The 21,290-nt window shown below is 40.1% G+C and overlaps 2 protein-coding genes across 2 annotated transcripts; both read right to left on the reverse strand.

Moving 5' to 3' along the window:
* Positions 1 to 1,078: 1,078 nt before the first annotated feature.
* fam181b (family with sequence similarity 181 member B) lies at positions 1,079 to 3,223 on the reverse strand. The gene has a single exon (XM_033630855.2). It carries the CDS (start codon positions 3,066 to 3,068, stop codon positions 2,106 to 2,108), a length of 963 nt encoding a protein of 320 aa, XP_033486746.1. The 5' UTR covers positions 3,069 to 3,223; the 3' UTR covers positions 1,079 to 2,105.
* Positions 3,224 to 6,716: 3,493 nt separating this feature from the next.
* Positions 6,717 to 20,718, reverse strand: prcp (prolylcarboxypeptidase (angiotensinase C)). The gene is made up of 9 exons (XM_033630297.2): positions 20,259 to 20,718; positions 15,135 to 15,275; positions 14,950 to 15,051; positions 14,540 to 14,721; positions 14,054 to 14,211; positions 12,709 to 12,881; positions 10,709 to 10,876; positions 10,413 to 10,600; positions 6,717 to 7,774 (listed from the first exon to the last, which is right to left on the reverse strand). The coding sequence occupies exons 1-9, from the start codon at positions 20,436 to 20,438 to the stop codon at positions 7,543 to 7,545; spliced, it is 1,524 nt and encodes a 507-aa protein (XP_033486188.2). The 5' UTR covers positions 20,439 to 20,718; the 3' UTR covers positions 6,717 to 7,542.
* Between the last annotated feature and the right edge of the window lie 572 nt (positions 20,719 to 21,290).

The raw sequence follows: 21,290 nt of genomic DNA on the forward strand, positions 1-21,290 counted from the left end.
GGGTGATATTAGTTGGGTCATGGTATTCAAATCTCCGGGGACAGACCTCCTGTGAGAAGGTAATGGTATGGAAAGTTTTCAGCTTCACCAACTTAATGTAAAAACTGCAGGAAATACATGAATCCTCAGCAAGTATTAGCACAATGCCCATATTTATACACTTAGCCAATAAATAAACTAGTGGACTGCTGTGGTGGCCAAATGCTGGAATATAATTGACATGAATGTCACACTTCCTCCATCTTTGCTCATTAGTGGAAACAAGAACATGTTTGTTTTAAAGTTAATTATGGGTAATGATGTGAAGAGGTTTAACATTTACATGAACTTTCATTTTCCTAATCTCACAACACTTTGTGGTGTTTATGTTGCACAGGGTGTTTACCAGCCGGCTCTCAGTCCCAGAGGAAATGTAAAATTAATCATGCAGCACTGGATTCTTTCTCCAATGTGCTAAAGTTATAAAATCTTTTCTTTTTTTTTACTCCTCGGATTTGTTAGGTGTTTTTTTTTCCCCTTTTGACTAACATCTAATCACAAGAGACAGGAATCTCAATTTATTGGAACAGACACAGAACATATTGGTATAGTATGAAATCAGCATCCAGTAATTAGCCTTTTAAAGCAGCTCATATATTAATATTCATATTAGAGTGAATTATAAATCTTATATAATTTAAATACTCTTTGTGACAAGAACGATGGAAGCATCTGATGGATGTAATGCAATGCAAAACGTCAGCCCTGCAGTAGATACTTCAACTGTTCTGTTTTTGCTCAGAGCATTACTTTACTGTTTTCTGTTTTGACTCAACTCTGTCATAGTTTAATACAGGACAGTTGCACTGGATTGCTTCCTAATAGTAAGTAAATACATCTTTATTTATAAAGCACTCTCCAAACCCAAGGCAACACAGTGCTTTGCAGTTACAGAAGAATGAAAAAAGCATTGAATAAATAAATACAAACACAAGCAAAACATATAAGAATAAATCAGGGCAAAGATGCATCAATAAAATGTCTTTAAGAATAAATAGATTTTGAAGTAATGATTATTTAAAACACTCAACAGAGTCTGTTGATCTGACTCCCAAAGGAGGTTCAGGACTTTAATTCCTCAATTCCTCTTTATTTGCAAGACAAAATACGAGACCTAAATACAAGACTATAAATGCATTTTAGAGACATTATTCCATGCAGTGTTTTGCCCTCCTGTATTTTGATAATCACACCTTAACACTTATGATTAGTGATGTACACAAAAACTGACGCTGTTGTCCCAGTAATAAAGACCAGCTTTATTTTGTCCTCTTACAATAGCTAGATACATTTAAGGCTTCTCCAACAAAATTGATACAAATGGTAAATCTGCTGACTGGAAATCATTTCTGAGCTGTAAAATGTTGTAAAACAAACACGGCATCACACATTGTTGTCATCATCATTTCAGCAAAAAATGAGTTCTCCCCTCTACAGTATGTCTCCACACAGAGCTCTTACTTACAGGAGTGAAAAAGTGCCTTGCTGAGAGATTGCTGCAGCGACAAACAGTGACAAACACTTCTATAATCTCATCTTCTAGCAATAAGTGATGTTTAGTGTACTAAACCAACAGCTATTTCTGCAGCTTGTGTGTTTTTGTTTCGCAAAATGTGAAAATGTTGGGATGAAATGACTACAGTAACAAATACCCAAATTAATAAGATGCATTCTAATGAACAAACTCACATACTCTGCTGACAAAGCTGAAGCATACCCCAAGTCAGATGTATTTTCATTCAGAATGTCATTAGAAAATTGCCTGAGATTAAAATAATATCCACGCGAGGAACAATTTAACAGAACTGTCGTAAATTAAACTGGGGTGTTGAAAAGTATTCAGTCACTTGAGAAGCTTTGGACATTTTTTTATGAAAGACGTCATGTTTCTCTTAGGAAAAGTCACACATGTTGTTGAGAGGGGATGATACAAAATATTTAAATCCAGTTGCAATATGACAACAGATCAACAAATATGATACAGTAACTTTCTTAGCCTAGTGTTAAACTTCTCACAGCAACTTTATCTTTTTAACAGCACTTCTAAGAACAGAGTTGTCAGTTTCTCATAGAGATGAATAATTAGCTCTGTTATAACCACCACTTAAATCATAAGTGACCTGAGGTATGGAGCAGTCTGTGAAGAAGTTGGGGAAGGCCAAAGTGCACAGTGCGTTGTCCTCTATGGGCCCAGAGGCAGCCTCAGAGGGACAGTAGACAGGAGGCTGGGTTGGGCCTGTACGCAGGCTCTCCCCTAGTTTTTTAGAGGGTCCTGAGCAGCTAGTCCAGGGCTCAGCGTACAGGAGACCACCGACTAAATGGTGGGCATCGTAGGAAGCAGGATCAGGGCCTCCCATCTCTGGCTGCACCCGCACAGGCATGCTTTGATAAAGGTCCTGGTCGCTGACCATGTTGCTGTAATCAGGCCCCAAGAGCTCGAAGAACTCTGCAGCCTCAGGATTGCCTCGTTCCAAGTCCTTCAACGTCATCCCAGATGTGGAGCTGACTTTGGAGCAGTTGGCAGGCTCAGTGAAAAAAGAGGGGGGCAGATTGCGATGCCTCAGGGGTGGTTTCTTGGCTTTTTCACCCCTTATATCCTTCACAGGGCTAAAAAGAGCTGCCAGGCTCTTGCTCTGTAAGTTGGCCTGGACCCCATCACGTTTAGGTAGAGTTTTGCTCTGCAAAGGGCTGGGCTGAGCCAGGGGGGAACCCTGTCTTTTAACTGGGGCTTCTGCTACGTTTCCTGGTGTTATAATGCCGGTGCACCTTTTGATCTGCTTCTGTAGATACTTCCGGTGGTTCACTTTCCTCTTGGATTTCACTGGCTTGTCCAGAGCCAGCTTGATATTGCTGGAGGCTGAGTCTATGAAGCTCAGCAAGTCCCTAGTGGTCTCTTTGTAGTCCTCGTCATTTTCTGCCTCGCCCAAGAGACTCCCATCCAGACTTTTCTCAACATCGTACTCCATCACAGAACCAGGGAAGCAGAAATTCATGAACTGAGGGTTCATGATTGCAGTCTGAACAGCCATTACTCTGTTGAGCCCAGCGGCTACACCTGTGGCATCCGCTGTGATCCCTGAACCCAAAGTTTCTTCAGAGCATGTCTTTTTCCTTCTGGCAAACACTTGGTCCTGATGCTGCTCATGAAGTTCCTGTAAACATTCCAGAGTAGAAGTGACGGGCTCTGAGGAAAGCAAGGAGATCTTTTGGGGGGCTGGACTAATGATGTCAGAACATCAAAGAGGAGGGGCAAAGAGACCGCAGGACTTAACTCTTTGCGAGTGCCCGACCACCTGCATCTAAGAGGGATTTGTCTGAAATTCCCTGCTGAGTTGAAGACAATAACCTCTGTCACAACTCTCCCCCTCTAGTTTAACTGTGTGTGCTCTGAACCAAAAACGCTTTCATGAAACTGGAGGATATTACTGTAACAGTGAGCAGAAAAGCCTTTAAAATCCTGATGGATAGAGTATTTTTGCTGGGTAGAATTGTTAAACAAAAACCTCTCAAATGTTAAAAAATCATGTTAAACATGGTTATTAAACAAACCACCAAATTATTTTTAAATCAAAGTTAAATATCCCACAACTAATCAGTGTCATTATTCATGTGATTCCTGCTCATGTTTCAACACATTTTAACCACTATTCAATCATCCTGCCCATTTATGTGTTTCCTGTCTGGATTATCAAATAGAAGTTAACTTGTAATCTAATTACTGTTCATTTAAGCACTGAAACAAACCCAACTATTAAATGAAGGCTACACAGTGGTGAGAAAGGCTCCCTTTCTGTGGGAAAATCTTTGTGCCCAAACAGATGCCACTATTTGGGAGAATCTTCCCAAGTGCTTGCTTGTGTCTTAATCTGCTCATGGCAAAAGTTGATTTCTAGTGCATTCCCAGGCCAGTGGGAATTTCTGCCCTGGCCTGACAACTATTATGGGCTGCCTTTGACATAAAGCCCTACAGGGTCTAAATAGCCTCTATTCTTTGCCCGGCAGTGAAAGGGAGCTTTGTGCCAGAGATTCATTAAATTGCACCTCACAGCCCCTTCGTAAAATGGGTCTCAATAATGAACAGTCGATTTAACTAGAAAAGCTGCCGGAGCTGTTAAATTAAAGGGGAATAAAGTGCAGTTCAGGCTCAGTGTGCCAGAAGAAATGTTGACCTTAAGAAATCCTGGGTATGAAACTTCTGTTGTAAACAATAACGTATTTACAGGAAGTTTCTTGGCCAGTGGTGAATACAACGGAGGATGTGTCCAAGAGCCAGACTGTTATGTTGCCAGCACTTATCCTAATTTAAGTGGAATTTCAACTGAATTTCAAGTGAATGGGCTGTTAAACATAGTTTTACTATACAATAAAAACATGTCATTTGCAGTTACACCCTGCGCATATTTTCTTTTTGTTTACCAAATAATGCAGAAGCCTCCATCTAAACACATTAAACCTTCAATTATTATTATTATTATAGAGATGCTGCAGCTGAATAATTATATGAAGATCCCTCCTCTTACAAAAGTGCATGTTGAGGTGAGGCAGTGACTCGTTTAAGAGTTGGAGGGATGAAAAGAAAAGTCTGAAGCAGCGAGGGACTAAGGCTGTTAAAAAAAATCTTTCTTATGTTAATTCCCGGGGAGAAAAGGGACAGTGAAAGTGATAGCACTGATCTAATTATCTGCGGCCCAACACAAGTCTGTGACTGAGAGGAAATCCAGAAAAACTCAAATCTATGAGCTACAAATGGTAAAAAAGTGAAGAATATCTTTCTGTTGTAACAGCTGGCCATGGAAGCTCTCCTGATATTAAAAAACAATGTGGGGAAGTGCGAAGACTTTGCATATTCACTTGTACGTATTCCACCTGGGATTATAGTTAGGCTTGTATATGTAAATCCAAAACTTTTACTTCATTAGAGTTACAAGTAGAGAAAAGTGGCAGTCAGCTGATATCACAACATCGCATGAATTTAGGGCTGAGCTTTTGACGCCTGCCCAACATGATTCTGCCTCTCTCTCTTTGCTAGCAGCACAATTTTGGCAAAGTGACATCATCACAGTCGTGGCAGCTATATCCCCCCTTTTTTTTCCAGTCTAGAGGCTTTGGCTTTTGTGCTGGTGGGTCATTCATATCACAGAGGCTGACGCACAGACCCCGGAAACAAGTTTCTATTGTTGCATAAAGGCTGAGAAGGCGAGAGGGGATGGGCTGTGGCAGACCAGCTCGGAAAAATATACGAACCAAAAGGCTTGTTTCCACTCTCAAGACATTAAGTGCGAGGATAACTGTTAAGTTATTTTTTTAAATTCCTGTAATGGAGCAGCATTTATTTTAATCACAGAGGTCAAACTATAGATTGAATTTTCAAAAACTCATTATGTTTGGAGCTTTGGGGAATTTTAATTTGGAGAAAATCATTAGTAATCAGCAGTGCCCTTTCCCACAACCAAATTGTTAAGTACACAGATCTATATTGTTGAGATATCGTTAAACACAACCACCACGCCCTCCTTCCCTGAGAATTTACTTATTCAGCAGCACCCAGCCCCAATGGAGCAGGGTGCTCAGTGCAACGTGATGTGACACACACAGGCTTAATCTCTTCCTAGTAGTGTGTGGTCCCCATCTGAGCAGGGACATGCTCAGAGTTTGGGGTCGAGAGAATACTAATAACACCTTTGATTGATGGCTGGTGTCAGAGACTTAGAAAAGGCTGGCAAAATTAATGACCTCTCAAAGTCTTGAGAAAAGTTTAAGGAGGGCATTTAGTGGTGGAGACCCCATCCTCCCCCATGTTTAGCTATGTTTCTTTCTGCTAGGGTGTCTGCAGTCCAGTCAAGCCTGTGACAAAATGTTAAGAAGTCAGGCTTTGTGTCTCCTGGTAGAAAATCAACCCACATACCAGTGTAGGACATGTTCCCCATCTGCCTCACAAAGTCATGTCATGTCAGGAACTTTTGGTTTAAAAGAGGAGGGGGAGAGAAGGAATCCGCAAGAATAGTTCAAAGAATAAAAGCAAGAAGACATTGTCCATCAGTCTTCAGTTTTCATGACATTTGAGTCTTTTCCCTTGACATTAAAAAAAAGAAAAAACAACTGTGACTTCATGGTGAACTACAAAGGACTTCTTGGTCCATGCCGATCCCTGCATCCACTCACCACCTCACTCTTAACCTTCCATCAACCCTTCTCAACCTCTCTGGCACCCCAGGAGCTGTATTAATAATATTACTAGCAGGGGGGAACAAACCAGAGTCTATGGGCTGCCTCAGTGCCACAATTTAGAGCTTTAATGGCAGCCAGTGAATGAATGCGTGCCAGGGGGAATCCCACAGGTTGGTCCACAGGGGTGAGGTCAGCAGGCGTAGCTGCAATAATCTCCCACCACTCACTTTATTGGCCTCCTCCGATTGGGTTTTTATTAAATCTCAGGCACATGCAATTGTTCCTGCTAGGTGGAAGTAACTTAAAAGCCTCAGTCTCTCTAAAACATGACAAAGAGTCCGCTCGGCAGAGCAGCGCTACATCTATATACGATCAAAAGACAATTCATTAGTAGCTTTTTAATCAGTTTCACTGGAAGATGTGTTTCTTGGGAATGACAGCATATTAAATAAAGGTGGGATAAGACATAAATAGACAGCTTAAAAAGCAAGGACGGCAGTGTTCCTCTGTGAACAGTAACAAATCAAGTTTATTATTACACTCAGTGCAGATGATGCATTTTAAAAAAAAGGATTTTCTTTATATTTGGTGCCAAACTTTTCTCCTGAGACTAAGTGTTAAGAGGCATATCACATTATACACTTATCTGTAAAGAAAGAATACAGCTAAATTACAACCATGGCTAAACAGCAAGACTGACAACAAAAAAAGATAAGGGGCGTCAATTTAAATAAAACATTAAATCGACAAAAGGTGAAATTACAGATAACTCAGAATGTATCCCTGATTGTTACACTGACAAACAACAAGATAACAAGCTTGGAGGCAGAAGGGCCTCAATGGGTTTTTGGCAAACTTTACATTGGAGATAAACAAAATGAGGATGATCTAGTCTTTTGATGATGATAATGTGATTACTTGAACTAACAAAGAAAGACATTTATACAACATTGTTATCACAAACAGATCTTTTTTTCTCGTAACAGAGTACCTTTCTGTCTTTAAGCCCCTGGAAATTTAAAGTTTGGCATAAAGAAATGGAGTGTGTTTCATTAAGTCAAAGAAAACTGCAGTCTGATACACCAACATTGAACATGGCTACATGATTAACATGCTCTCAAGTGACTTAAGGCATTGCTATTACAATTAAGAGTGGTGCTGAAATTGAAATAAAAAATTGTCATTATTTTAATGTTAAAAAAAATCATCTTCAGAATTTATTAAAAAAGGCACAAACTTTGGCATAATGATGCAGAGAGCACACTTTGAAATACCACGTCACGCAAATTAAAGCTATGCAATCCTTGATATCATGGATATCCCAGCTGGGTAACATCATTGGGACCCAAGGGTTGATGAAGTTTGAGGAGTCTTTTTAGCCTGCTTGATCCACTCTCGAAAATACATCACCTCTAACGCCCGAGCTGCGCGGACTGAGGGTGTGTCACGGTCACTGCTGTAGCGGAGGTCCAAGTGATGGGCTCCATCAGGAATCATAATGGAAACCAGAGAATCTGTTATGTTGTGAGTCACTCCACCAGCCGACCACGGGTCGAGTCCACCATTACTGAAACACAACAACAGAGACAGTGTGCGCTGAGAACATATGATCAGACACTTGTGTACAACACATGAGGGTGTTTATTTAGGGCATTTTGAGTCACACAATGACATCATTGGTGGCTTTTGGTTGAACTGTTCGTACATTCTGTTGCCAGTGTGTCACATTTCACAATATGCATTCTGTGCACTGGCTATGAAAACACATTTCAAGCACAACAAGGCAAATATAAAAATACATTAAATCATTTAATTTTTTTTCTCTTTCATTTTTTATCTACTGGGCTATGCTGTCATTATGATAACTAAATGTAAGTAAGTAAATAAATAAATAAAATAAAAGTACAGACTTGATACCCTGTCCTAACTGGACATGATGCAAATGAGTGAGCAAGTGAACATCAGTTTTCCCCAATAGAGCGTGCCAGGAATGTGTCCTGAAACACGGAAATTAGCATTTTTTGTACCCCTGGTTCCCTCGTCTCACAGTCAACGGGTTTTTGGTTCAATACCTGAAATAAAGTCTGTGGTTAACACAGATTTTATGTTCTACATCATAAAACATGTCAGTATATACCCCACTTGGGAATTTTAAAGCTTTTATGTGTCTTAAATATGCGGTTACTAACAAGTGGCTACATGAGACTACAAAACATCATCACGGCAAACACGATTTTACAGCCTCTTTGTGGTAGGGATGTTAAATCATGCGACCATAGTGTAGTTCGTTTATAGCCAAATGTTAGCTTTTTACTTCAGGTAATTGTATTTAGGTTTCCAAGAGCAAACAACGACAAATTACCGAGTGCTCACAGGTGAGAGGTAGTGGACTCCAGAGATATTATTACAGAGAGAAACATTTTGGATTTTTAAATTTGACGCATTGGTATATCCTGGTCTCAATGAGGAGATAGATTTTAGACCTTTTCTGTAAATGTATTCTTTATAATGTTGTGGGTGTTGAAGATTATATATGACCTAATTTTCTCATTAGTGCTCATGTATATTTACTTATCTGACAGTGATATGCTTGTATTATTATGCTTGTATTATGTAGCCTTATGAGTCAAATTGCCTGATTACCTATAATAGTAATCAGCACACCTGAGTCGGTTTGTCTCTTTCACGCCCTGACGAAGACCCTGTGTGGTCGAAACCGGCCGGCGTTTCGTAGTTATTTTATATTGACATGCCCTAATTAATAAAGGCATTTTATAATATCCTTGGCTCTGTCGGTGTGCCTGAAGCAAGCTTTGTGCTTTTTTGTTTTTCTATAATTGTATTTAGGTTTCAAAAATCATGACAGTAAATGTTTGTTTGACACAGAATTTATTTTTTGCAGTAATCCAAAATCAAATGAAAAGATCCCATTGGATTTTTGACGAGAGAACCAGGGTAAGGCTAACTTCCATTTTGGCCTACAGTAAAACATTTACCTGTTCTGTGAGTCAGCGAACAGACTAAGCAATGTGTTGCTTGTTTGAGAAACCGCTTACCCTGGCTCTATTTTGGCGCAGCTTTGCACATCCCCAAACTATTTTCAGTAACAGCAAGCTGTTCCTCAGGCCTGCTCAGGGCTCAATAGGCTCCCTGAATACTGTTGTCACTTGTAGTTTATCAGGATAATTTATCATACTCCATCTGCCAAAGTTCCCTCACCTGCTGTTTGTTAGGGAGAGGTGTAAAAATAATGACATTCAGTGTGCCAGGATTGCCTGCACACGGCTCTCAACTCTGATGTCATGGAGGTGGCTGAGCCAAAATGGCAGCTAGTAGTGCTGGCCACACTAAGGGTGCCAACAGCTCTAATAGTGCTAACATCTTCTAACAGTACTGACAGATATAACAGTGTTAACCTGGAGGGGGAACTGCCCTTTGAGCGTAGTGCAGAGTGGCAGTGATTAGCTAGCCAGTTGGGAATGAAGGGATGGACTCGCATCGAATAACATGCACGCACGGCCAGCCTGGCTACAAAACCTAGGTAAAGCTCGGATTACAGCACACGCTGAGGGAGTGTGACTTCATTCTCTGCTCAGGTCACCATTACTCAACTATATCTTTACACAGCAAATAGTTGTTTGCTGCTATATTAATGTTCAAAATCTCATTTTCAGAACATTTTAAGAAGAGTAAAAACAACATTCAATGCGCTACACAAAATAATAAAACACTTTAATTTTGACTTAACTTTAAAACTTTAATTTTAAGTAACTAAACCAGTGCTGTGGGTCCTCTGAAGTTATATGTCAGTGCCTGTCAATGCCCCACAGGAGTTTAAAGCTTATAACCACTGGTCCTTTTGGTCAATGCTGTTTTTAAGTGATTGGCAGATGTCATGACATTTTATTTGAGCTGCTTTGAAAACTCACATATTACATTTCTGATTGTCACACCTTTTTATAGCTTGACAAAAGCAGCTATTTGGTTGTCAACCTAACAAGAGCCACTTCAGTGTTTCTGACTGACCCCCATTAGAGTCAGTGCTATTTAATTTTAAGTTTGACATAGGCCTGTCTGCCTCCTGCAGGTAGCCAAGTGGGTACTGTTAATTTATCTGCATTAAAAGCCTGTCCAAATCTGCTTTTAGTGGCTCTTACTGCACAGACAAACCCAGAAAACACAGGCATTTTACAAGCTATGCTTACCTGAAGACGATGTTGCTGTGAGCGGCGATGTCCTTCGCCCCGTAGACTGTGCCCGCCCAGTCAGCTCTTGGCCTGACACCAAAAATGCCATTACATTCATCAGAGAAGGCCTGGAAGTTCCACTCCTCAGGTTCAAACATGTCCTGGACGCCATCTGTGCACATGGGCATCACCATCTCTGTGCAGGCCTGGGAATTGAGGGATTGAACACGTATTCATCATGACAGGTGAAGCTGCCCACTGACACATCTGTGCTGCGATTTATTCAGCATGACATGACTGATGCCTGCACTCACCTGGTAAAACCAGCCAAGGAAACCGAGGCTGCTGGTTGCCGTTTGAGATGTGTTGAGACAGGGAGCGCTTCCAGTGTAGTTGTAGTAGACCTTTGCTGCTTGGGACACACCATGCAGCAGCTGCTGATCAGACACAGTGGAATCCAAGGAAAGATACTTGCACACCACCTTGGAAATATAACATATTAAAAAGCAAAACACAAAAGAGTTAACTAAAAGTTTGTGATTACATCACAGTTTAGGCAAGCTGCATGAATTTTTAAATTAACATTAAAGAGAAAAACATAAATGTCTAATTCCCTTACTGTATATCCGAGTTGTTTACAAGACTGCACATTGCTTTCTCGCAGCCCATAAAGTGTTTTTCCACATAAAAAGTGGTGGCGCCTGATTTGCATATGAAATTCCCTGGAATGAACTTGAATTTATGGCTCTAATCTTGGCACGAGAGGAAAAAAATGTCCATTTACTCAAAGCCAATGATGTAAACGATGTAAATTTAAAAGGTTTCCTCCTTACCACTATTTTGTTTGACCACGGTTGATTTCTCAGAATTAATAGCGTGGATGATAAATATTTGAGTTTAAGCTTTTGTTTAATTTCACTGCGTGTTGTTATGGTTGCAGCAGCGGAGTTGGCTGTTGTTCTGCGCTCTTTGTGAGGCAGAGAAACTGGGCTCTCTTGTTCGGAGGTTGGAGGGGAGCTGCGCTAGTGTGGAGTCTGTTACTAAGGCTTTTGTCTGTCGGCTGGGGAGGAGTTGGTGGTCGATGGATGAGGAGGGCCACAGACATGTCCAACCAAAGATTTATACCATGAAAAAAAAAACAGAAAAAAAAACACTGCAATTGCTCCAAAGCATCTTCTCCTTACTTTTCAGATAGGATTAGGCTTATACATTCATCTCTGCCAACAGATTTCCCTCCTCTAAGCCCTCAATACCCCGTTCTCACACTCACTCAGATAATCACATTAGCTTTGTCATTAAAAAAGCTCCTCTTTGCACCCACTGCCTAAACCGCTTAAACCACCCATAGGGGTCGCATACATTAAAGACAAGGAGCCAAAAAACTAAAAATGACCATTTAGTGTTTATTTCACCTGGCATGGTGCTCCTGGGTCTATTCAGAGGCTAAACGATAAACAAACAGACAAAAAAATGTATCACACTGGTAAAAGTTTCAGTGTGAGACTGCTGTATGGGGCGCCTGGTGGGTCGTCAAAGCAGCAAACAGAGAGTTGGGGGTCAACAGCAGAGCTTGGTTTATGCACGTGACATGCCAAGGTGACTGGTGGAATACACTGCGCCCAAGTCTATCAGCCTCTGCAAAACAGCAGCGACACTGTCACAAGAATTTTAACAAGAAAACAAAGAACACTTTGTAATGTTGAGACTTTAAAAAAAACCAGCCACATTTCTTTTTAAATTTGGCAAGTTATGCAATGATTTTTTCAAGTGTCTAGAGAAGTATTTGTTACAATCTCATTCAAATGAGAGCGGTGAAACTTTGTTTTAATGGCCTCACGAGCTGCTCTGGGCAAATGTCCTGTTTCTGTGGTGCCATGTGAGTGTCCTGAGAGGAACACCTCAGAGATCTGACAGAGTGTGCAAATGAAAGGACCATTGGTACGACAGAAGAAAGGAATGGTGGCTTACTTGTAGCTGCTCATCTAAAGAATACTTAAAATCGAAAATAAACGAGATCCTTATGAATATTAATGAAGTTAATTGACAGCTGTTGTAAACAAAAGCTTGGAAGACTACAACAAACACTTGTAGCACAATCGGCTGAATCACACATTCACTTCAATTAAGGACAGGCTGTCGGGCCAAGTCAGGCGCTTAACCAAAGACAAACAAAATTTAAAGGTGCAATAAAGGAAATACATTAAACTGTAAATCATTTTCAAGTTGAACATTTTATGCATCATTTTTTGGTCCATGATGGATTTTTAAAACACTGTTTAGAATCTTAGATATAGTATCATAGTGAAGTTTGCACCTGGATCGGCCAGCCAGGAAGTGGCTGCAAAAAATCAGCTTCATAGGGGTAGTCCACCATCGCCAGATTCACCCAGGTCTCCTGAAGCCAACTCTTGAAGCCGACAGCATCATTCTTGGTTTTAAGGGGGTAGCATAAACTGAATTCTTCTGACAGCCACTGGAGACCCGACGCTTGTTCAAAGAGAGTAAAAAATTACTTATTGTCATTACATCAATAATTCCTTTTTCTTGTAATCTGCATTCATATTTACTGCTTGGTCCTAAAATTTAACACTGACATTGCTGTTTTAAACAAGATAAAAACAAAGGTTTTGTTAGCGTTTAACGACTACAGCTCCCATGACTCCTCATGAGAGCTTTAGCTGCTGAATGCTAATAAAATAACCATTATCTTATCGTGCTTTAAGTGACAGCGTGCTCAAACTTAAGGAGAAAATACTCTTTTTATCTAGAATATGCACAGAAAACGTCCCTTCAGAAAAGCATGGTGATAGAAAACCTCACGAAGAAACACAGAAGTGAAAATGACTGAGTGTACAAATACCACAACTTCTCTTCAGTACTCAGAATCTTAAGATTTTGGGACAGATGCAACCAAAAACAGCCAACATACACACAAGATGACAACCATCATCCATCTGTTTGAAGCTTCTGGACTAAAATCATCCAAATGTTTTCCCTAAACAATTATATTTTGATTAATAATGACAAATACCAGGCTATTACAGTACTTGCTTGCTTCTACTTTAATGTGATTGTATTTATGAAGACTGTGGTGAAATCTGTGGTGAAAAGCTTATGGCACGTGAATAATTTCTTCTCTTAATTTTGATTCTGTTAGATATTATCAAACTTTATTTTGAAAATGGAGTGGAGTCCACTCTGGGTGACACTGGTCGAGAGGCGGGGTACACCCTGGACAGGTCACCAGACTATCACAGGGCTTTATTTAACTCAATTAAATCAAGCTTATTCCTACAGTTTAGGTTGTGAAAATGATGCAGACACACTTTGTCCTTTGGTTGTGAACAGAATACTAAAGAACAAAGATAGTTTGAATTATGCAGGTTGTAAATTTTATGGATTCATACATTAAAATCTGTCCTGTGTGAGAGGCTCCAGACTTTATACCCAATAGTGACACAAGTTCTAGTAACAGCTGTCTGGTTTCTGGCTTTAGGAGACAACTATTTTAGGGCACAAATGTAGATGATACAGACTAGCGTAGAAATTCTTAAAATCCTCATATATGAAATTAAACATGCTTCATGTGTCATTCTAAATAACTCAGTATTTCCTAAAATATGACAGATAAATCAAGCCATCATGATTGTACGACTTACCAGTGGAAGAGACATTGTTAATAGCCTTCCATGACTTTCTGATGTTTGCATCACAGTTAATTCCACTCTTGGCAAAGTCCTGTGAGACTATTTTGTAGAAGTCTCCACATGGCACCATCCCAGGGAATTGCCATATTGGTGCAGAGGCTGCCAGAGCTCTGAAATACAATGAGAGGCAAAACCATTTCAACGTTTTGCTCAAAATTACACAAGCTGCACATCCATTATCTTGGTTAATCTTTACATACTTTGGGTAACATGTTTGCTGGGGCAGCATAGTGATTAGAAAGGTGCTGTAGAGGTGTTCATGTTTATGTAAGATTAGAAAATAGGCCCTACAGATTCATCCTGCTGGCATCAATGAAAGATCACAGACGAATCAGTTAGGTAAACATGAGCACTGTTGTTTCTTCGGAGCTGCAAACTGCATGCTACATCTTTAGGAAAATCTATCCTGAAGCCCCCTGAACTGCACTCATATCTTACCCAACAACTATATTAGGGTATTTCATCCTGAACCAGGCCGCTAGCATCCCTCCATAGGAACCTCCGATAGCGATGACAGGGCTGTGCTGAGCTCCAGTTATAGTGCTCTTCAGGTTCTGAATAAGCACTGCAAAATCTGCCAGGGCCTGTTCTGATGTCAGGTAGTTCAGGTGTTTGCTATCCTGCAAGCAAATAACAAGGTTTGTTGTAAAATTAAGAGTGAATTGTCTGAAAATAGAATACGTATTAGTGAAAATCTTAAAATATAAGACATGGTTTTGTTGTTACTGTTAATGTCTTACTAGCTGGGAATCCAAAAATAGATTTTAAGAACATGAAATCAAGCATATTTAATCAGATTTTCATCAGATTTAGATGTACTCCGTGTGTAACACTGCATCTTAACTCACACTGTAAGACTCTTGTCCAAATGGCAGGGACTCTCCATAGTAACGATGTTCTGCAAAAACCAGCATGGCGCCCAACTTCTCCGCAATTTCCCACATGAAGCCCTACAGAGAAAAGAATGACAGGTGTTGAATCAGACTGAGGATTACGTGCAGTGTAAATACCAGGTAGCAGATGGGATATTTACAGTATTGTTGCAGAACCAGGTGATGTCGCCTTCATTGCCAGTGTAGAACAGAATAGGTCCCCCAGGTTGCTGCCAGTGTTTGTCGGCCACAAGGTATCTCTGTTTGAAGGTGCCGTCCTCTAGGAAACCAAAGTGATCAATCTGTAGCAAATACAAATAGGGAACCAATTAAAATGAGTGCATGATCTTACATGGACTCAGACACACAAAATGATCAGAAACATCACAGTCAGTCTCAGTGTAGCTGAACTGTGCACCTGCGCCTGAACTGTGAAGAGGAGCACCACCTAAATTAAGAGCTCCAATATGTTAAATCCATGGCCTAGGAAAGTTCAATGAAATTTGCAAATATGAGCAAATAGGAGTGTGATTTTGTTGATCCAAGAATGTTTGTTTTCTTCTTCATACCCAAATAAGCTTTATTCTACTGCAGTGTACCAGAAAATGCACCCATATACTCAGAACACTCCCCTGGGTGCTCTCAGTGTCATCTATAACATCTTTTCTATTTTCATCGTCTATGGAGCAGCTCCAGACTTTATACTTGTTTACATCACAAAGTTGAGTTTTAGCACTCTAGTTTTTGGCTTTGGGAGAGATGCTCATGTTTTCAAAAATTATTGGACTGCCTTATACCACAAAAATAACATGTATGAATTCAAAATGTGCATGTAGTTCCCTTTTAAAGGTGCAATATGTAAATATCAAAACATCAAATGTAAATGTCTCCTGTGCATCGGTCACACTTGTTGGCAGAACACCCAATATGTAAGGCTCAGTACTGTTTAGAAAATTATGATACCAGAACCAGTACGAACAGAATTTGAAAGTTATTTTCCAACTTCATTTGATACCCATCATGTAAATGGCGTAAAATGCCACGCCCATCACCACCACTTGGTAGCATCTCGTCACCCTAAACTGCCAACTTCTTCAAATACACTGAGCTCTAATTTACCACATGACAGACTGTAGGAGTAGTAGCTGGTGAGGTGGGTCAAATTAAAGGTTCAGTGTGTATGATTAAGGGGGATATATTGGAAAAAATGGAATATAATGTACTAAATATGTTTTCCTTGGTGTATAATAACCTGGAAATAAGAATCATTGTGTTTTCGTTACCTTAGAATGAGCCAATTTTATCTACATAGGGAGCGGATTCCTCATCCACCATGTTGTACTGCTATGATTCTAGATGGTGCTAATTGTGTTTTCACAATTTAGTGTCAGTAACTGTAGCTGTAGCCCCTCCATGACCAGCCAAGCAATGTCATACAAAACACCTTTTTTAATGTGCAACTGCTTTATTCAGTGTTTTTACTGGTTTAAATCACCAGGTTTGTTTGTTTTGGAGAGGAAGAGACCTCTGAGAATAATTTGGCTCCAAGTACTACAAACCCTCTGATTGTCTGGATTTAAATTTATCAGAGAAATAAGGTGAGCACACGTTAGCAGATGCTGGGCTCGTGGCCTATCTGTTAAGAGCTGAACAGCATCAGAGAAACACTGATTTGTAACATGAAACTGCTTTGTTTAGTGTTTTTAACACTAACCAGCTGAAATCACCCAGCGTGTTTTGTTTTGAAGAGGAAGACACCTCTACAGATCATTCGACACCTGGTAAAAAAAAACCTCCTGAACAATAATCACTGAAAAAATCCTAATCAGAAGTTCATGCTTGGCACATAGGAGAAATTTCAGCTGGTTGCAATGTGCAATCCTCATCACCAGGTGCCACTAAATCCTGCATACTGCACCTTTAAATCTAAGAGCAGGTATCGTTTGACTTGAGAAGTTTAGATACTACTTGGTATTGGGTTATTCTAGCCAATAATTTCAAGATATTGAGTGCTGATACCCAGATCTATCAATGTGGCAATCATTTATTGATGTTAAAATCTATACATAGCATTTTGGAACATGCAGTCCAGCTCTGAGCAGGGTATGATCAGTGGATACCTGGCCCTGTGCCAGCTATGGTGTTGTGACATGACAGTGTCCAGGTTGGATCGTTGGAACGTAATTAGCCCCAATTTGTATTAAAATATGTTGGAGCCAGTTTAAGGGATGCCACATTAGTTCCACTTCAGACAAGCTCTGAGATATCCTTTCATCATTCTGGTGTATCTTCCCCTTTCAACTATATTCCCTGTGTTCTTTATGAAACAAAAGCAGAGAGAAACCAACAACTTCACAGCGAAGACGGCCCCATGAGGTTGCCGAGTTGTCCAACCCTTGAAACAGCACAACACTTAATACAAAATGTTTTTGTTGTGTTTTTCCCCCCTCCTCGCTCACTTCCCTCCTCAGTGGATACAAAGGAGGCAGCAATTTTATGAGCCAGTGACACCAAAAAGATTCGGGGGCCTCAATGTGTTCATTCAAGCCTCGACTCCTTAGCGCTTGGCAATGCTTTTAAGTGTGAGGGGACCATGAGACAGTTTAAAGGAAAAGTTCAGCAGTTTGGCAGCAAAATAAGAGTCCGTGGTATCTGTCATCTAAAGTGTTATGTTAGAATTTTGTGATCAAAGCGTCTTTGTTCCTTAATGTCTTTTAAAAAGTCAAATAAGGTGTGTTTTATTTGTTATTTCTTATTCATAGCAGGGTTTTAAAATGGTAGAGGTCTGATTTTGGGAGTGGAACTCTTAAATTATTCAAAGTCAAATTCTCTTGCCATGCAAAAAGAAATATTCCTGTAAACTACATGCCAAACTGAAGTGGCTGAATGTACAAAGTGCTTCACCAACAAGACCCCTGGTGAGTACTGTATCATTTGCACCCACTCAGTATGCACATCACAAAACCTATGAGATTGGTTTCATAACCAATCCACACCCTGATGAGTAGTGCCACCCTGTGGTGACTGCAGGCAGCACTCGAGTAGTTTGTTCCCATTAAAATTCACTTCACACAGTGAACATCTACTGGAGCAGAACTTTACCTATTGGACATGAGGAGAGACTGAATCTGTTTTGTTACAGCCAAGCAAACGAAGACATGCAGGAAACAACCGATGCGCAAGCTCCAGTTAACTACAACAGTTAATTTGGAGGATGCTAAAGGACACTTCCATTTATTGTCTGGAGGCAAAATGCAGTCAAGAGGATTTCCTCTTCTAGATCACTTGGTGCTCTGCTTACAGAAGCTTGTCCCATCGAGAGCATAGAAAAAGACAGCATGATTGATGATTCTTTAGCTTGAAATAACAAAACAAAAAAAAAACAGCAGACCTGCTGCTGGTGCTGAAAAGTGGACATTAAGGATTTTATTTGTTGTACTTGTCAAGATGAAGCAAACAGTTTCTTGTTGATGGGCCAAAGGAAGCACATCAGACAAGACAATGGACGTCAGAGGGCAGGAAATGGTCTCTGTCTTCTTATCAGTGTGGCTAATTAGGCAGGATGGCGTGGGTTGGACCAGGTGTGGGGCATTGTCTCCTAACCCAAATATTATTTTGGGCATCTAAACTATCAGCAGATTGCAAATACTTAACTTAGGACAACATTATTTTCTTGATTCATGGATTAAACGTTCTGTAAAATGTAAAAAAGAACCCAGGATGGCATCATCATGTGTCTTCTTTTGTCCAACTAGCAGCTACTAGCTACAAACATGAAGATGTTTAATCTACTGTAATTTAAGACAAGGAAAAACAGCAAATCCCCACATTGGGGGTTTGGAACCATCAACCTGACATAATCTCTTATCAAAATAGCTGCAGTGATAAATCAACAAATATTTACGGCTCTAAAAATACTAACATTCAGTGCTTTGGTTATAGTCACTTTATAATAATCTGCATGTTATTCTGAAGACTTTATTAATCCTTTTACTTTAACTTGTACAACGTTGGTTCAAACAGCATCAGGGATTGTTTCTGTTTACTTACTTATGGACTGGATTGTCCTTTGTCAGTGTCTACAAACATGGATCTTAGAAAGTGCTTGCAAAGCTGTCCAATGTCCAAGTTAGCTGAGAAACAGACTGAATCATTGAACAGAGTTTAAAGTTTAAGGGTGAATACAGACAAACAGGTACCATGACTACAAGGTTTGACTGAACATGTTTAGTCCCTAAATATGGTCAAACTGTTTGAGTTTGCTTTTCACAATATCCCTGATTGCAGGAAGAGGAATATGCCACGAGCACACTCTTGTGATTGTATGAGTCAAGTTCATGAGTTCACTAATGTGATGCTGCTTTTACCACCACATATGCTCAACATGTAATCTGACTCTCCATGAAGTAACAGTAAATGGAGGATGTAAAGGCTGAATGAAGATCTCTCAAACCCCCCTGAGGTAAAGTGTTTCACATTCACTGGGCCCCGGAGACCTTTTTAGGCAGGGAGCCAGCAGGGATAGTTACAGTTCTGCTGGCAGGAACAGAGCCAATTGTGATAGTTTTCCCTTCACTACAGGAAGCCGGGGGGAAAACACCTATTGTGTGCCGACACAACACATGAACAACCTCTACAGAATTCAGTGCATTGCATTTTAGAAAGAGCAAGTGCTGCAGAAATTGGTAAACAGCAAACAATGAGCACAAGTAATCAAAGGTGTAGGTGTGGTACTGATATAATAGAGGGTTAGGCAGGTATAAAATGGGGGAAGTGGGGTAAAATTTGACCATCAAAAAGTTAATTTCTTGCCTCCTGGTCTGCATCAAGTCATGGTGTGAATGTCTTAAATTTTGTCCTTCTACTTTCATTTATTAATTGGGGAGGACAAATGCACACGTTTTTAATACTGAGGGGGACATGTCCCCTGTGGCCCTCTGATATCTACACCTGTGCATGTAGTAGTGAGCCAGTAATTATCACATTATAAAGTTAATTATATTTTGAGGAGATTGCTTTGTGTTTTGAGGTTTTCTAAATATTATATTGTCATTATAGTGTGCATCATTTTAATGTTTCAGGCTAAAAATGGGAATAGTCTATTTGAATTATTACTTTTCTGCACCATTAAATTTAGCCCTCACAGGAAACAAACAAAACATTTAAGTGAAGTGAAACTGAAAGATTAGGCCTAAAAGAGGAAGAAACCAGTGTATAACATATCTGTAAAATAGTTTTCATAGACAAATGGTGTTAAAAATAATAGAGATAAATGTTAATCTCACCTTCTGGTCAAAATAAAATGTCTCATAGCTGTTGGGGGTCTCAGAGGAGGAAGGTGACCGAGCGAGCCTGGTGAAAAGTTTTGGTTTGAAGGCGATCACGTGCAAAGAGCCGAGCCACAGTGTTAGGATGCAGGTAGCTGCAGCTCTGCCCAAAACACACGTCCTGACTCCAGCCGTCATCGCTGCTACTGTCAAACACAGCTCACCACACACCGATCTTCAGCACATGACAGTGAGGTGATCTGTGCTTGCCTGCAGTGGGAAGAAGAGACCTGTCCCGTAGAGAGAAAGGAAGTGAGAGTCGCCTGTCAGCAAATCCAGAGAGGTGTTGTCAGACAGCATGTGACCTATGTTTAGCAGCGGAGCAAAGGCAGCTTGCTGTCCGACAGGAACAACCTGATTCAACGCCTTCACCACCTTTAGAACAACTTTAATGTTACTGTAGCCGGCCTGCGGTCACAAGAAGGCAGATGGTCCCTACTGTGAAGACGCTCGCAGGGGTTGATGGGAAGCTGAGTTCTGAGTCTGCACCTCTATGTTACGCTCGAAATCTGCTCGAAATGGACTGTCTTAGCAAAAGTGAACCTGAAACGTGTTTTGTTGTGCCTCGTTTTAACTCGCCTGTCACTAACGAGGCCTGTAAACGTTTGCCTCGAGCGTTAAATCCTTTTTATGATGTCACGGTGTGCAACAACGCTGTGCCCTAATTTGTGAGCTATTATTTTGAAAGTTTATACCGGAAATTTTAAGTCAAGAGTGAGGTAAGCTAGAATATTATATTATGTATGAACCATAAATTATAAAACACTAAATTATAAATTATATTAATAAATATCCAACATAAAATATCCTATATATTGAATAAATTCATATATATCAAGGGAAAATGGGCAAACAATTACGTTACAGAATAAAACCTTTTTTATTTGTTTTTAACATCATAAGAGAACAAGATATTTTTTATTTTTTGTATAATGAAGAGACAACAATAACAATATGGTCTTAAGAAGAACAAGGCAGTTAAAACTAATT

Source organism: Epinephelus lanceolatus, chromosome 4 (genome assembly GCF_041903045.1).
Source record: "Epinephelus lanceolatus isolate andai-2023 chromosome 4, ASM4190304v1, whole genome shotgun sequence".
NCBI lineage: Eukaryota > Metazoa > Chordata > Actinopteri > Perciformes > Serranidae > Epinephelus > Epinephelus lanceolatus.

Excerpts from the sequence above, each read along its gene's own strand:
- fam181b (XM_033630855.2), bottom strand. The coding sequence starts at position 3,068 with ATGGCTGTTCAGACTGCAATCATGAACCCTCAGTTCATGAATTTCTGC.
- prcp (XM_033630297.2), bottom strand. The coding sequence starts at position 20,438 with ATGACGGCTGGAGTCAGGACGTGTGTTTTGGGCAGAGCTGCAGCTACC. Across the intron at positions 15,276-20,258 it reads CATTTTATTTTGACCAGAAG|ATTGATCACTTTGGTTTCCT; the intron begins GTGAGATTAACA and ends TATTTGCTACAG. Across the intron at positions 15,052-15,134 it reads CCTGGTTCTGCAACAATACT|GGCTTCATGTGGGAAATTGC; the intron begins GTAAATATCCCA and ends TTTTCTCTGTAG.